This window comes from Galeopterus variegatus, unplaced genomic scaffold (genome assembly GCF_000696425.1).
Source record: "Galeopterus variegatus unplaced genomic scaffold, G_variegatus-3.0.2 Scaffold694, whole genome shotgun sequence".
NCBI lineage: Eukaryota > Metazoa > Chordata > Mammalia > Dermoptera > Cynocephalidae > Galeopterus > Galeopterus variegatus.
This window is the reverse complement of record NW_007726805.1, coordinates 401,879-417,318: the sequence shown is the minus strand read 5'-3', so window position 1 is coordinate 417,318 and position 15,440 is coordinate 401,879. Positions and strand designations below refer to the sequence as shown.

General features: G+C 33.6%; 1 protein-coding gene across 2 annotated transcripts in view; it reads left to right on the top strand.

Annotated features, from left to right (window-relative positions):
- The window catches only part of RALGPS2 (Ral GEF with PH domain and SH3 binding motif 2), a 129,625-nt gene that overhangs the window by 89,890 nt on the left and 24,295 nt on the right, over nt 1-15,440 (top strand). For both annotated transcript variants that reach the window (XM_008571513.1, XM_008571512.1), the window contains exons 8-12: nt 4,323-4,460; nt 5,924-6,014; nt 11,438-11,505; nt 12,819-12,954; nt 13,976-14,127. In XM_008571513.1, coding sequence (XP_008569735.1) covers nt 4,323-4,460; nt 5,924-6,014; nt 11,438-11,505; nt 12,819-12,954; nt 13,976-14,127 — 585 coding nt within the window. The remainder of the gene's footprint in view (nt 1-4,322; nt 4,461-5,923; nt 6,015-11,437; nt 11,506-12,818; nt 12,955-13,975; nt 14,128-15,440) is intronic.

The following is a 15,440-nucleotide window of genomic DNA, read 5'->3' as shown; positions in this document are numbered from 1 at the left end:
GCTTTCTAATCTGAGCAATTAATAATATCACTAACCAAGGTAGGATATTGGACTAACAGGTGTTTGGGGACAGATAATGGTTAGTTTGGCATGTTAAATTGAAAACAAAAGTCAGGAGCTTAGTTCTATAAAGAGATTTGAAAACTCATCAGCAATTAGGTGCTAGCTGAAGCTACATAATTAATATGTTACAGAAAAAGTACATGTAGAACGAGAAAATTAAGGAAAGACCATGGGGAATACTAACTTAACCTCATTACTAATCAAGGAAATGAAAATTAAGACACAAACAGATACCATTTTATACACACAAGATTGGCGGAAATTAAGATCGATAATACCAAGTGTTCATGTGGATCAGGAGAAACTCATATATTGTCAATGGGAATGTGAATTGATATAGCTTTGAAAAACAATGTGGCACCGTCTTTTAAAGTTGAATATTAATATACTTTCTAACCTAGCAGCTCTGCTCCTAGGTATGTGTATGTGCTTATAAATCACTTAGGGTGTACCAGACGCTTTTCTAACTTTACAAATACTGTTACCTTATTTAATCACGCATACATAAAATATGATTTTTAAAGCTCAAAAATAAGCAAACATAAATAATATATTGTGCAGGGATGTAGACGTGTCTTGGGAAAAATAAGGGAATAATTTAAAAATTCAGAATAGTGGTTACTTTTGGACTGGAAGCAGGGAGATGAAGTAGGAAAGGAACATACAAATAGATGCAACAGTATCAATGATGATGATGTTTTGTTTGGGTTTTTTTTTTTAACCAGTAAGGGGATTGCAGCCCTTGGCACAGTGTGGTGTGCACCACGCTCAGCCAGTGAGCACACCGGCCATCCCTATATAGGATCTGAACCCGCGGCCTCGGCACTACCAGTGCCACACTCTCCCAAGTGAGCCACGGGGCCAGCCCTTGTTTTGTTTTTAAGTAACATTTTATTTACCCCAATATATTAAAAATTTTAACATGTAACCAATATAAAAATTATTAATGAGCTATATTACATTAGCTTTTCATACTAAATCACTGTCATCTGGATTTAGTGATAAGGTAAAAGAATGGCAAGAATTGGCCCATTAATACCCAGCTCAAATCCCATTTCTTCCTTGAAGCCTTCTCTGATCCCATCAGGGAATGACGTTTTCTTGTATTGAACTTTGAGACTTCTCTTTTAACCTTTTCTATATGACTTTTAATATATCTTTTATTGCTATTATCATTTTACATGTGCTGACATCCCTGTGCCATTTCCTTGAAGAATCTTTTAGCTCTCCTTACGGATGTTTTTAAGTTAACTTGTCTTTCACAAATGCTTATTATGTTGTTTGATAACAACAGGAACTACATGTTAAAGGTAATTTTTTAAAAGATAAAATCATGATTCTCACACACATGAAATGAGTACATGTCAAAGATTTTATTTAAATCATTTAAATGTATAAAGGAATAAGGAAGATATAACCATTTCAAGGGAGAATTCAAAGTAACACACATATAAGTTTTTAATGAGTCTTAAGATCTAGTTAAGGTTTCTAAAAGGCCTGTCTCCCCATATCCAGTTGTGGAAATAAGAGCATAAATGTAAATTGTTGTTTTTATGGGACCCCTCTTACCAGTTCACTAGGTGTGACTGCTGAATCTTAGTACTTCAGGTCCCAGGCAGTGAGGGCTTGGGGCCCCATGTGGTTTGGGAAAGAGGGGGCAAGTCTAAGTGCTGCCTAGCTGCATAGTTCAGGCAAATCCTCCAAAATGGAAAGAGAGGGGCTGCTTGGAAAGATAGTTTTTCTCAGCAACTTCTGTTTGTCCTGTGCTTCTCACAGGGAAAACATGCAGTTCTCTAGTGTTGTCCATGTACATCTACCAAGGGATGAACACTCTGGTTCAGGTTAAACAGCTAATGCTTTTGACAGCTGTACCAAGAAGGGTTAGGATCAACTACAATTTACTGTGAGTTGTAAAATGTAGTGTGTTTCCCTAATTTCCTATTTTTCCTGAGAAGAAAATAAATCTTTTATTCAAATACAAAAAAAAAAAGTAACACCCATATAGACAGTCACGAATGCTGAAATAAATGTAGAAATAGTTGCAAAATTCATCAACATTTACAGGGTTAATTATCAATTACATTCCACTGGATTAATTCATTGGCATTTTTATGGATAAGAATTTGTATTATTGCCAGTTTTCAACAACTTAAAGAGTTGTAAAATAGCTCAAGGGCTAACAGGATGCACTGGAGACAGGATATACCTAGTAATCTTTTTTACCCATTTCAGAGTCTTTCACATTTTTTCCTAACACATGTAAACTTTTATGTGTATTAAATATTACATTAAAAATAGAATGAAGGATGAAATAAATAAGTGTATGATCCTGGTGTTTCTCTTTCAAGGTGATTGTTAAAGGGTGGGAGGCATGGGTTCTATCTTGAGGAGAGGATTAGATTTGAAGGAAGGGATGTTTTGATTTTGTTTTCTTAAATAGGGGAGATTTAAATGTGTGTATTGGCTCTAGGAAAGGAGCCAGTGGAGGGTGAGTGATAGAATAGGCAACAGTGGGTATTTTGAAGGAGGGAATATCGGTTACATTCAAAATCACAGTTTAGATTTAGAAAGAAGAGAGCGATTCTTCTCTGAGGTTGGATGAAGTGGGAAGGACCTTGACTGTAGATTTATTTGGACTAATAGGGAGAAAATTATTATTTTCTCATAGGGAGAAAAAAGTATTGATTCTCTAAAGAAGTAAAAGTATTTATGATACATGGCTTAAATAATACTGTAAAAATTTGCTGAAGGGAAAATGAATGCTACTAGGATGAGTAAAAGGATTGCCATGCCAACTTTTTACATTGTTTTAAGCACCTGTTGTCAAAACATTGCACAGGATTTTCTTTTTCTTAGAGTGCAAGATAGAGCAACTGCCTTAAATAAATATATAGTCTTGAGCAGGTAAGATATAAATATGAGAAGATTTAAGTAATTTTAGAGATTGTGAAGTCTCAAATGTTATTAAGGGAGTGGTATAGATAATGTACAACTTTACAACAGAATGTAATTAAAAAATTAAAAAATCTAGGCTACTAGTGAAACCTCTGAGATACCCAGCTCTGTCAGTAACAGGTTGTACAGCATTAGACACAACCTTTTAATATTTGTGGATTTCAGGTTCATCTATAAAAAACAGGAGGTTAGACTAGACAGTTTCTAAATTCCTTTCTTGGAATCTGAGAAAAGTAAAAACAGTTGACACTGAACTGAATATACAAGGGGTACTTCAAAAAGCTCATGGAAAAATAGAATTAAAAGATGATAGGAATCTTTGCATGAAGTTTTTGAAGACCCCTCGTATAAGACATAAGATTTGGATGGGCAGAGATGAGTCTAGAAAAATTCAAGGTAGAAGAAAGTGGTATGAGTGAAAATATAGGACTTATTTGGAAAGTAGTGAGTACATCATTTTGGTTGCATTTACCCTGTGAGTTCATAAACATGGAGTAGTGAGGTAAAAGTAGGAAAGTATATTTTTTTCTCTCTATCTATAGTTGTCTTATACATTTTACGTGTGCATAGTAAACTCTCAGGAAATATTTTTAAATGAGTGACCGTCCATGTTCAGGACTAGTATATCGAAATTATTTTGGAGGATGTGCTATTTTTATTGGTACAGAGAATGTAGGGGAGGGTTAGAGTTAACTTTGTAAGAATTTGTAGTCACATGAACTGTTTCAGAAATCCATTTGTTGATCTATAGAGCTATTTCTACTAGATTGAGCTAATTTTTTTTCAAAGTAGTTAAGACTCAAATGACAGTAGTTACCAATTCAAGGCAAAGAAGTATAAAACTAATATTAAATAACTTCCCTATGGTAGATACTGGCTAGGCTAGCTAAGTTAACTTCTTCTGGCTATATGCACATCTTGGAAGATAGGTACTGGTTGTATAGATGTAAAAACTGAGATTCAGAGGTAACCATCTCCATTATACAGTTCAAAAGCTCACCTTCTTTCCATTAAGTCCCATATGTGCTGGCGTTTCTTACTCCAGCCTTGAACCATACTTGAAAATGATATCATAAGAAGACATTTACAAAAAACCATATTATGTGCATGTCTGACTCCAGCTCTACAGAAACCTTGGTCCCAGTGGTCATGCTTTAATAACGCTTCAGTGTATTAATAACAATGTATTCTAAATATGGCATATATTAGAATATATCTATAAACTAGGTTTTTTCCCCCTTCACCTTGTCATACTTTCCCAAACTACAAGTAGGAAAACATTCATTTATCTAATTTTGTTTCAGGTATCTATTTGTCAGATTTGACATACATTGATTCAGCATACCCATCAACTGGCAGCATTCTAGAAAATGAGCAAAGATCAAATTTAATGAATAACATTCTTCGAATAATTTCCGATTTACAGCAGTCCTGTGAGTATGGTAAGTTTCTGGGGGATAACGGTAAGCCATTACCATGATGCGATTACATTGATTCATTTACATGTATTTTGATGACCACTTTTCATACAGCAAGGAACATCAATTTCTTATTTCCATCCTAACATAAAGAAAAATAATGGTTATTTTATTTCATCATTTACTATTTAGCATCCTGTTTCAGATCATACTTTTAAGGACTTGAAATATTTAATATTTAAAATTTTTACTTTTATCTCTTGCTTTTCTGTTATTTTGTAGGAAATTTGCTTACAGAGCACAGGGGCAATAAGTAATATTACCATCTCACAGTTATTTAGCCCTTTATAGTTTACAAACTTATTTTCTATTTTCATCTCATTTGATCTCCCTGATCTATTATGTAAATAGTTCTTATATTCTTTTCAGTTAGGGAACTAGCAGGCATCCTTGATTCTAGTGACAATTGACTAGCTTTCTTGAGTCAGATAACCAATTTGAGTTATTGAGTAAATAACCAATTTTTGTTCAAGGTGCATTTTACGGAATGACATGGAAAGAGCTAAGTAAGCCCCAATGCTTAGAATAGCTTTTTCTTTTTCTTTTTTTTTGAAAAAAATGTTTGGATGCTTTCAATTTGGTAGGGAATGAAGTTAGGCTGTCAACATATAGTTTTTGTGGTATTAAAAGACAGTGACATTTTACGGAATGACATGGAAAGAGCTAAGTAAGCCCCAATGCTTAGAATAGCTTTTTCTTTTTCTTTTTCTTTTTTTTTTTTGAAAAAAATGTTTGGATGCTTTTAATTTGGTAGGGAATGAAGTTAGGCTGTCAACATATAGTTTTTGTGGTATTAAAAGACAGTGAATTTACATTATCTGATTTATTTCAAATAAATTTGTCTTAAATCTGACTTTACTTATGTGCATTTATACTTTCAAGACTTCAAAAACTTCCTAAAAGTGTGTGTGGGATAGAACCTTACTGAAATTAGATAATCTCTGACTCTGTCCTTTTCTCCATTTTTTTTAATATAACACCAAATTGTAATGTTAAGTTAATCTTGTTTGAAATTTGTAAAGAAAGGATAGAAACCATGCTTACAAATTGGAATCAGGTTTCTTTAAAAAGAAAAATAACTGCATTCACATCTTGCATTTCATTGAGGTCTGAAAATAAATCATGGCGAAGTCCCTGATTTTTTCCCTATGAAATTTCTCAAATATGTGGGACTTTTAAAAATATCTGTACAAACAGCATGCAACTATGATTTTCTAAATTTAATAAATTTTCTAAATCTAAGGTTTTCTAAAAACCTTCAGTTTCACATTAAATAAAGTTTACCTCAGTAATGTCCTTTTAGAGTTAATTTAAATTGTGGTGCTGTGTGTCCCTAATTTACTTTTAAATTATTTTTCTCAGCTTAACTTTTAATGTTCTGGTTAAGATGTACTTTACCAGATAATTATCTGTCACCTTTTGCCTAGATATTCCCATGTTGCCTCATGTCCAAAAGTACCTGAACTCTGTTCAGTATATAGAAGAACTACAAAAGTTTGTGGAAGACGATAATTACAAGTAGGTTGGATCTTCAAAAATGGTTTGTATAACTTTGTCCTGTCCTCCACCCTTCCATCCCCATGTATTTAAACATCTTAATCCTGCATTGTACCATACAAGTGCCTAATCCAGTGGTATGCTGACAAAGATAAAAGGACTTACCTGTACCTATTTCTTTTTAATCACTTCATGTCATTGAGCCAACATATAAGTACCTTTTTTTTTTTATTAAAAAGTATTTTATTTTTCTCAGGTTGTAAAGAGCTGATTTTTGATAGTTCTAATTTGAATTTCTTCCTTTCCTCCTATATTCAATCATTGAATCTTTATGGAAATTTATCTTCTAATAGAAAATTAACAAAACAGTCTACAAAATAGAAAAGTTACTCCCTTTTTAAAGGTAATTCTTTGATGTGTCTTTGAGCTTCTTTCCAGTTGTTTTTGTGGATTGAGAGATTGTTGAACCTTTTTGCCTCTGGGTAAGAGACATATTTCTCCAATACAGCACGGTACTTAAACTTTTCTATATATTATAGCAAGTCCTTTATAAAGGATTTTTAAACTCACTTTTAAAATAGCTGATATTCATATCTTTCTCCTTACCATCCACAATATTGCCCAAGGATGGGAAATTTTTAAATTATTAACCCTTTTTATCTTTTGGTGGAATGCTTTCCATCATAACTGCTGGGTTTTTTCAAAAGGTGGGAGGATAAAGGACTTATTTCTCTTGAGGCTTGTCATTTTTCTTTTGGCTTCATTTGTTAATTTTTTTTTTAATTTGCTTAGTTTTATTATGCCAATTGTTTCCAAGCTTTCAAATTGAATTTTGTGTCTTCTGCAAATATGTTTTCTAATAAAACGTCATGTTTTAAAAATTTATGAAAATGAAAGACTAGATTATTTTTCAGTATTAGTTCATTATATAAAAACGTTTTTTTCTTATCCTCCTTGGTATTAATTATCAGCTTCCTTGTTCCATAGGTTTCAAGAATTTTTTTTTAATTTTGCAGAACAGAATTAGTTCCAATAAAAGGTTAGAAATTCTGGAAAACAGCTAGAAATAACTTTTCTTCAAATATTAAATATATTAAGATGCTCTGGATATATATTTGAATCTAAAATTTTATTAATATTTGAAAACACTTTTATTGCTGTCTTCTCCCCCACACCATAATATTAATACTTTATATTTCTCTACCAACTTGTGTTCTACAAAAAGTTGGTTTTTTGTTTTTTTTAAAAGATGACCAGCAAGGGGATCTTAACCCTTGACTTGGTGTTGTCAGCACCACACTCCCAAGTGAGCCAACCAGCCATCCCTATATAGGTATCTGAACCCGTGGCCTTGGTGTTATCAGCACCACACTCTCCCGAGTGAGCCACGGGCCAGCCCTTATGAAGTTTTTACATGGTAACTAATTTGAAATTGTATGAGGTCAGTGGATCAGCTTTATAAGGCTGGAATTGTTTCACAAATCTGTTGCCGTAGGTTGTAAATTTCTCAAGTTTGGTGGTCTGTATCTTATATTTACCACTATTTTCCCATCTCTCTTAATTACTGACATAGAACTTATACCTAATAAACACTTATGTTTTGTCCTGTGAGGTACAGAACAGATATCTTAAAACCCAAAATATGAGTAATATCTCTTTATCTGGCTCAAGAAACTTATCATTGTGTTTAAAAAAGTTAAAGTTTATTTAGTAGAAGTGAAGTCTAGGAAAATTTTGTGTGATTATAGAGGATGGTAAATTTTTTAAATATTATTTATTATAAGCATATTATTATCACAAATCATGTCTTTTCTTTATGCCCTTTACCCAACCTATCTCTTCCCAACCCCACCCCTCCCCCCACCTCACCCCTATCTCTCGTATTCTGAAAGTTAAAGGAATTGTTTAGATCTTTCCTTCCTTCCTTCCTTCCTTCCTTCCTTCCTTCCTTCCTTCCTTCCTTCCTTCCTTCCTTCCTTCCTTCCCTCCCTCCCTCCCTCCCTCCCTTTTTTCTTTTCTTTTCTTTCTTTCTTTTCTTTATTTCTTCTTTCCACCTAATTATAAGTAAGAACATGCAGTATTTCTTTTTCCTTGTCTGGCTTATTTCACTTAACGTAGTTTTCTCCAGACTCATCCATGTTGCTGCAAATGGCAGAATTTCATTGTTTTTATGGCTGAATAGTATTCCATTGTGTATGTATATCACATTTTCCTTATCCAGTCATCTGTCAATGGACATTTAGGTTGGTTCCATATTTTGGCTATTGTAAATAGAGCTGCAATGAACATGGGAGTGCAGGTATCCCTTTGATATGATGATTTCCATTCCTTTGGATATATGCCCAGTAGTGAGATTGCTGGATTGTATTGTAGTTCTATCTGTAATTGTTTGAAGAACCTCAATACTGTTTTCCATAATGGCTGTACTAATTTACGGTAGAAGAGTTCCCCTTTCTCCATATCCTTGCCAGCATTTGTTGTTCTTTTTAATAATGGCCATTCTAACTGGGGCAAGATGATATCTCAATGTGGTTTTGGTTTGCATTTCTCTGATGACTAGTGATGTTGAACATTTTTTCCTGTACCAGTAGGCCATTTGTATATCTTCCTTTGAAAAGTGTTTATTCATCTCCTTTGCCCATTTTTTAATTAGATTATTTGGGTTTTTTTACTGTATAGTTGTTTGAGTTCTTTATATATTCTGGATATTAATCCCTTGTTGGATATATAGTTTGCACATATTCTCTCCCATTCCATAGGTTGTCTTTCTGCTCTGTTGATTGTTTCCTTTGCTGTGCAGAAGCTTTTTAATATGATATAATCCCATTTGTTTATTTTTGCTTTTGTTACTTGTGCTTTGGAGGTCTTATTCATAAAGTCTTTGCCTGGTCCCACTTCCTGGAGTGTTTCCCCTATGTTTTCCTTAAGTAATTTTATGGTTTCAGGTCTTATATTTAAGACTTTATCAAAATCAACTCAAAATGGGTTATACAGTGAGAGGTGCAGGTCCAGTTTCATTCTTTTACATACAGAAGTCCAGTTTTCCCAGCACCATTTATTGAGGATGGTAAATTTTTACTTTGCTGAAAGGATAGACTTAGCCATTGAAACCATTAAGTAGTCCTGTCTATAAACTGACATTTTATGATACCTTCATTTTTGTAGGGAAGCTGATGCTATTATTATTGACTTTTGTTTTCATGAGTAGCTAGCACCAGAGCAGCCTTCCCATTATATTCATTTAACAAATATTTATTAAGCTTTTGCTATAGGCCAGATACTGTGCTAGTTGCTGAGATTTTAAAAATAAACAAGATATTGTTCTTGCCCTCAAGAAACTTAGTCTAGTGCAAGACACATCCACAAAACAGATAATTATAAAACATTTCAAACAGTACTACAAATAGAGATATGCCCAGAATGCTATGGAAACATAGACAATGGGAGATCTAACTCAGCTTTAAGTGGGAAAAATAAAGAGAAGAGAAACATGAACAGGTTCAGGAGACAGTGTCACCTGAGGCTGAATTTTAACAGGTGAGGAGTTAGCCCCACATGAAGGGTAAGGAGAAAGGCATTCCAGAGGTGGAATAATCATAGGAAAGGGATAAAAAACAGTGTGCTTGGAGAACTACAGGTCATTTGGTGGTGTTAGGACATCATGTGGGAGACTGATAGATTGTTTTTCTAATGATGCAGTTGTGTTGCATGAGCCTACTAATTAAATGTTGAAAATTAGAGGATTTTAAGATAAGAGCCATTATAATTACTAGTTAGAAAAAATGGATTTGTGATGAAAAATATTTAAATAGAAATGACACTTCATTTATCCAAAGACCTCTATTTTTGTCCACTCAGTCTATACAGGTGGTTAGTATAGATAATTACACGCATGTCTTTTAATCAGGATGAAAATCTTTCCAAGTTATTTTAGTATGTAACATACCTTTTCTCAGTGAATTGGCATCATTGTTATTACATGTTGCTTTGATGATTTTTGTAAGCAACTAACCCTCAGACTAGCCTTCACTGCTGTGCTTTTTAAGATGCTTCTACTTTTGATACTGCTGTCGGTTACCAGCTGCTACCAATCGCAATGTGATTCACCTAATAAGCTCCCTTTCTGTTTCTTTCTATTTTGGTGCTGTTAGGAAATTATAGTTATTTTGTTTACTACTTTGTCTTTCATCCCCTAGACTGTAAGCTTCAGAAGAGCAGGGACACCATGTCTGCCTTAGTCTCTTACATTCCAGTGCAGAATACAGTGCCTGACACAAAACAGGTGTTCAATATTTATCAAATGAATGAATTGCAGTACAGTCTGCAGCCTAAATAATTAAACTGCTCTTATGTAAAAAAAAAAAAAAAAAAAAAAAAAAAAAAAAAAAAAAAAAAAAAAAAAAAAAAAAAAAAAAAAAAAAAAAAAAAAAAAAAAGAACAGGAAGTCCTGGTTAATCATACATCTATTCAATACATTATTTTTACATTGTCAAATAATTGGAATATAATCATATTTAATTCTCAGATTATCAAAGAAATAATAACTTAAGAGCCTACAATAGATTTATTATGAATGCCACTTGTATAATTGAAAATTCCAGTCATTACAGTGCTTAAACAGTCTTTATTAATTTCAGATAAATTCTTGGTAGTGTTAGGCTTTGTGTATTACAACAAAGCATTTTCTACAACCGCTTTAGTGTCCTTTTTCCTGAAATAGCTTCCAATGATAGAAATCATAATCTCTTATGGAACTGAAAACTGTATATATTATCTTAAATGGAACCTAAATACCAATTAATAAACCTTGATGTAGGACAAGGATTCACTTGGAATTTTGCAAACGATCCTTTTATTTATACAGATCTTTCTTTTGATTTGTTGTGTTAGTTGGTTTGTTGAATTGTTAGTCTCAAGGTGTTTTTAAAATTTTCAGTGTTACAGTCAAACCAAGCCCATCCAGTAAATATTTTAGAAATAATTTGCATAATATATTTAATAATATATGTGGAGGTTCCTGAATTTAAGTGTCAGATATCAATATAAGCTCAAGTTAAATCATCTTTTAGTCATTATGGGGAGGTTCCTTAATTAAGTGTCAGATATCAATATAAGCTCAAGTTAAATCATCTTTTAGTCATACATCAAATATCTTAAAATGTGCTGAATTGTTTGGCAACTCTGGGGCAGTTGGGAAAATTTTTGTGTTTTCAAATACAACTTTTTAAATGTTTTTCTCCTTCTTAATATTTCCTAGAATAACCAGAAGATCAGCTTTGTATGAAAGAGATAGGAGATGTAACATCTTAAAGATTGTTCTTAAAGAAAAATATATAGCTCAGATTATTTTATAAAAATGTTTTCATTTTTTGTGGGAAAATACATGACTAATATTATTTTGTCAAGTGTTAATTATCCTGTGTTTTGTCTTTTTTAAAATTCAGGCTTTCATTAAAGATAGAACCAGGGACAAGCACACCACGATCTGCTGCTTCCAGGGAAGATTTAGTAGGTTAGTGCATAGTTTTCTCATATAAAATAATAAATAATATAGCCTAATAAGAATATACTCCAAAGTAAATAAATACTTAACACATCTTATAGTGATTGCAAAAATTATTTTTGGTATTAAAATCTGTGAGTCTTATCTGGGTTTTTTTGGTTTTTTAATTAAAAAACTGTTTGTAATTTGTCAGTAGTGTACAAATAAACATGCTACCTAATCAAGGAAAATAGATATGACAGAAAATAATAGATAAATATTTATCAATAGCTTATTCTTTTTTTTTTTTTCCAAATTACAAATTCACTGTCCTAGGCAATGAGGGTCAATTACACTAGAAATTTCAGTGTTCTAAGTGGTAAATATAAGTACCTTTTTAAAAATTCCCAGTACAGACTTTTGCACTAAGCCTTATATTGTATGTTCTAAAAATATTTGTAGGCCTCTCTAACAAGATGTGAAGAAGTGAGGGAACAAGCAGGGAAAAACATTTTATTCTAAATCTCTTAAATTTGCTTTTCCTTTAATTCTTAAAGCACTTTCTTGCAAATCTTTGTACTTTTTAATTGTATTTTTTTTATTCCCATAAGCTTTTTTTTTTTTTTCCTTTTTTTGTGACCGGCAACAGATTGCAACCCTCAGTGTCGCACCCGTACCGGACTGGGACCGGCAACGGGATCGCAACCCTTGGTGTTGCACCCGCACCTCGCTCAGCCAGTGAGCGGCCGCCGGTCTGTATGTGGGATCCGAACCCTCGGCGGGAGCGCCACCACACTCCCAAGCGGTGCACTGTAGCAATGCGCCACCGGGCCGGCCCTATTCCCATAAGCTTGAACAGTGTCTGTATAGATTTAATTTCTAACTTGAGTGTTTGACCTACCCAACACATTCTTTACCTAAGAGGAATCTGAAATTAGGAGTAAAGAAGCAATGTATAAAATTAAAAGAGCATTGAACCTAGGACTTAGAAGACCTGTGTGTTTAGTCTAGATTTTGTCTTATCATGATATGAGACCCTGAGCCATCTCTTCTAATTCTGCTTCTTCCTATGTAAATGGAGAAAATATTTGAACTGTCTCTACTTAGCGCAAGTAAGATAGATAAAAATTAATGGATTGTGTGTGGTTTGGGATTGTGTGTTTTAGGACTTGGAAAATAAGTATTTCTCATCTTCATGTCAATTAAATAGAACTAACATTAATATTATCTTAAAATTTAAACCACTTTTTTTATATTTTATATCAAGAGATTAAAAATAAAATAATCTTCTCTCTCTCTCTCTCTCTCTCTCTCTCTCTTTTTCTTTTTAATTTAACCCTTAGGTCCTGAAGTATCAGCATCACCACAAAGTGGAAGAAAAAGTGTGGCAGCTGAAAGAGCCTTGCTCCCGCAGACACCCCCATCCCCTCGGAACCTGATTCCACACGGACATAGGAAGTGCCATAGCTTGGGTTATAAGTCAGCATTTATAATTTTATCTTTCAAATTTTTAAGTTGTGTGTAGTTGGATTTATGTTTATTTTCTATTTGTTTTCTACTTATTGGTTAAATAGAAAATAGTGTCCTTGCATAGTTGGTGGTTTTTTAAAACAACCACAGTCTTTTTCTGATTCAGTAAAACATCTTGTTTACCTGAAAGCATTTATTTCTTCTTTAACCTGAATTTGGAAATGAGCTTTTCTCAACAGTGCCTTGTATTTGGGAGAGATAAATGAACATTATAGAAAGCCATCATAAATAAAATCAGGATAGTGATATAACATTTTTCTTTTAAATTCTAGCCTTTATTTAAGATAGTCATCGTTTGTCTTAACCAAAATAAGTCATAAATTAAGGTCTACAAAAATTATTTTGTTTATTCCTAAACATAAAGAAAGAGAAACTGATTTTTTGTTTAAATTCATTAGTTTTGCAATATTGTTTTCTCAAAAAGGGGACCTATGTTCACCTTTGCTATGATTTTTATGAAAATTAAATATTCTTCAAAAGTGAACATGAAAACAATTTTTTTTTTCCTTTTTGTCTTTTTTACTGACCGGTAACGGGATCGCAACCCTCGGTGTTGCACCCGCACCGCGCTCAGCCAGTGAGTGGGAACCGGTCTCCACATGGGATCCGAACCCTCGGCGGGAGCGCCGCCGCACTCCCAAGCGGCGCACTCTCCAGTGCGCCACCGGGCTGGCCTGAAAACAATTTTTTAATGAACCTGAGTCTCAAGATAAAATTACTTTAAACTGTTTTCTAGTTATATAGGTAGGTATGGCCAGGTTTCCTTAAAAATAAAATTCCCTAAACTATTGGTTTGAGGTTTTCATGCCAAAATCTGTGTGTTCAAAATCCATGTGTTTATAAGTGTTCAGAAGTAAGTTCAGGATAGCAGGTAAATCTTTTATATCCTGAATCTTTATATAAGAATATCTTTTATACGCTGACTTAGTAACAGTAATAAAAGGCATGAAAAATATTTCTCTGTTTCCAGTTTCATTCATAAAATGAACACAGCAGAATTTAAGAGTGCAACGTTCCCAAATGCAGGGCCAAGACATCTATTAGATGATAGCGTCATGGAGCCCCATGCACCATCTCGAGGCCAAGCTGAAAGTTCTACACTTTCTAGTGGAATATCAATAGGTGAGAAATATTTCTCTGGGAGGGTTCCAACTGATATGAGAATTTTAACAAAACTCAGCTGGAAAAAAACTCATTAACCCTACCACAAATAGAGAAAATTTGATCATAAAGTAGCAATTAAATATAGGATGAATTTAATAATTCATGACGGTTTTTAAAGTGCCTAATGTTTCTGACTCAAAAGGAAAGGCATTTAACGTATGATAGGAAAAAAAAGTGGGCTGATTGAGTTGGTTTACTGCATGCGATTTGGATGTGAGAATGAGGAAANAAAAAAAGTGGGCTGATTGAGTTGGTTTACTGCATGCGATTTGGATGTGAGAATGAGGAAAGGGGTGAAGTCAAGTATGACTCCAAGTTATTTGGATTAAGTAGCTATCACCAAGGTAGAGAAGACAGAATGAGCAATCATTTGTGGGTTGTGAAATGTTTGTGAAATGTGGCTGAGTTTGGGGAATTAAGAATTCTGTTTTAGACATGTCCCTATGGAAATGTCAGTAGGCTGTTGAATGTATGAATCTGGTGCTTAATGGAGTAAGGTCAGATCTGAAGATATGAGAGTTAGTATATTTATAGTATTTCAAGCCATGAGACTGGTTGAGGTTACCTAGGGAGAGCGTAAATAAGAAGAACATTCTAACATTTAAAGGTCTGATTAAATTATTTTAATCAGAGGAGACTATGGAGAGACCAATAAAGTAGGTGGAAGAAAACCAGAGTGTGGTATCACAAAAGCCAGCAGATGAAGTGCCTGGAGGAAGAAGGAGGTGGTGGGGGCAGAGCCCTGATTGGAGTAGATTTGAGAATGAGAGGTGAGGAAAGAGAGATAGCTACTATGAAGGGGAACAAAAAATTGGGACCATACCGGTGAGGAATATAAGATTAAAAGAGGGGTTTCTTTGTTTTACTTCCTAAACATTTATTTATTTTCTGAATCTTCTAGATGAGCATTATTTCTTCTCATAATTAGAAAATACTCATAAAATGCTGTTTTTATTTTTAAAAAGAAATAGAGGAGGAAAATGTCTTACTCTGCGATTAAGTGCCAGGTTGCTCAAGGGCTAAATCTATGACTGTTAATATGATCATTTCTATATTGATGAATAGCCAATAGAAAGAGATGCAAAAGGAGATTCATTTTCTTGCATGTATTGACTTCCTTGAGAGTTCCAAACCCTGAAAATGAAATTGGTTCAGAGCTCTCCAGCACCATTTAGCAGTTGTTTATTCTGATGTTCCCTTTTTTATAAATGCAAATGATTAAATAGTGACACAATTTTTAAAATAGAGGACACATTTGTGTCCTGTAATAA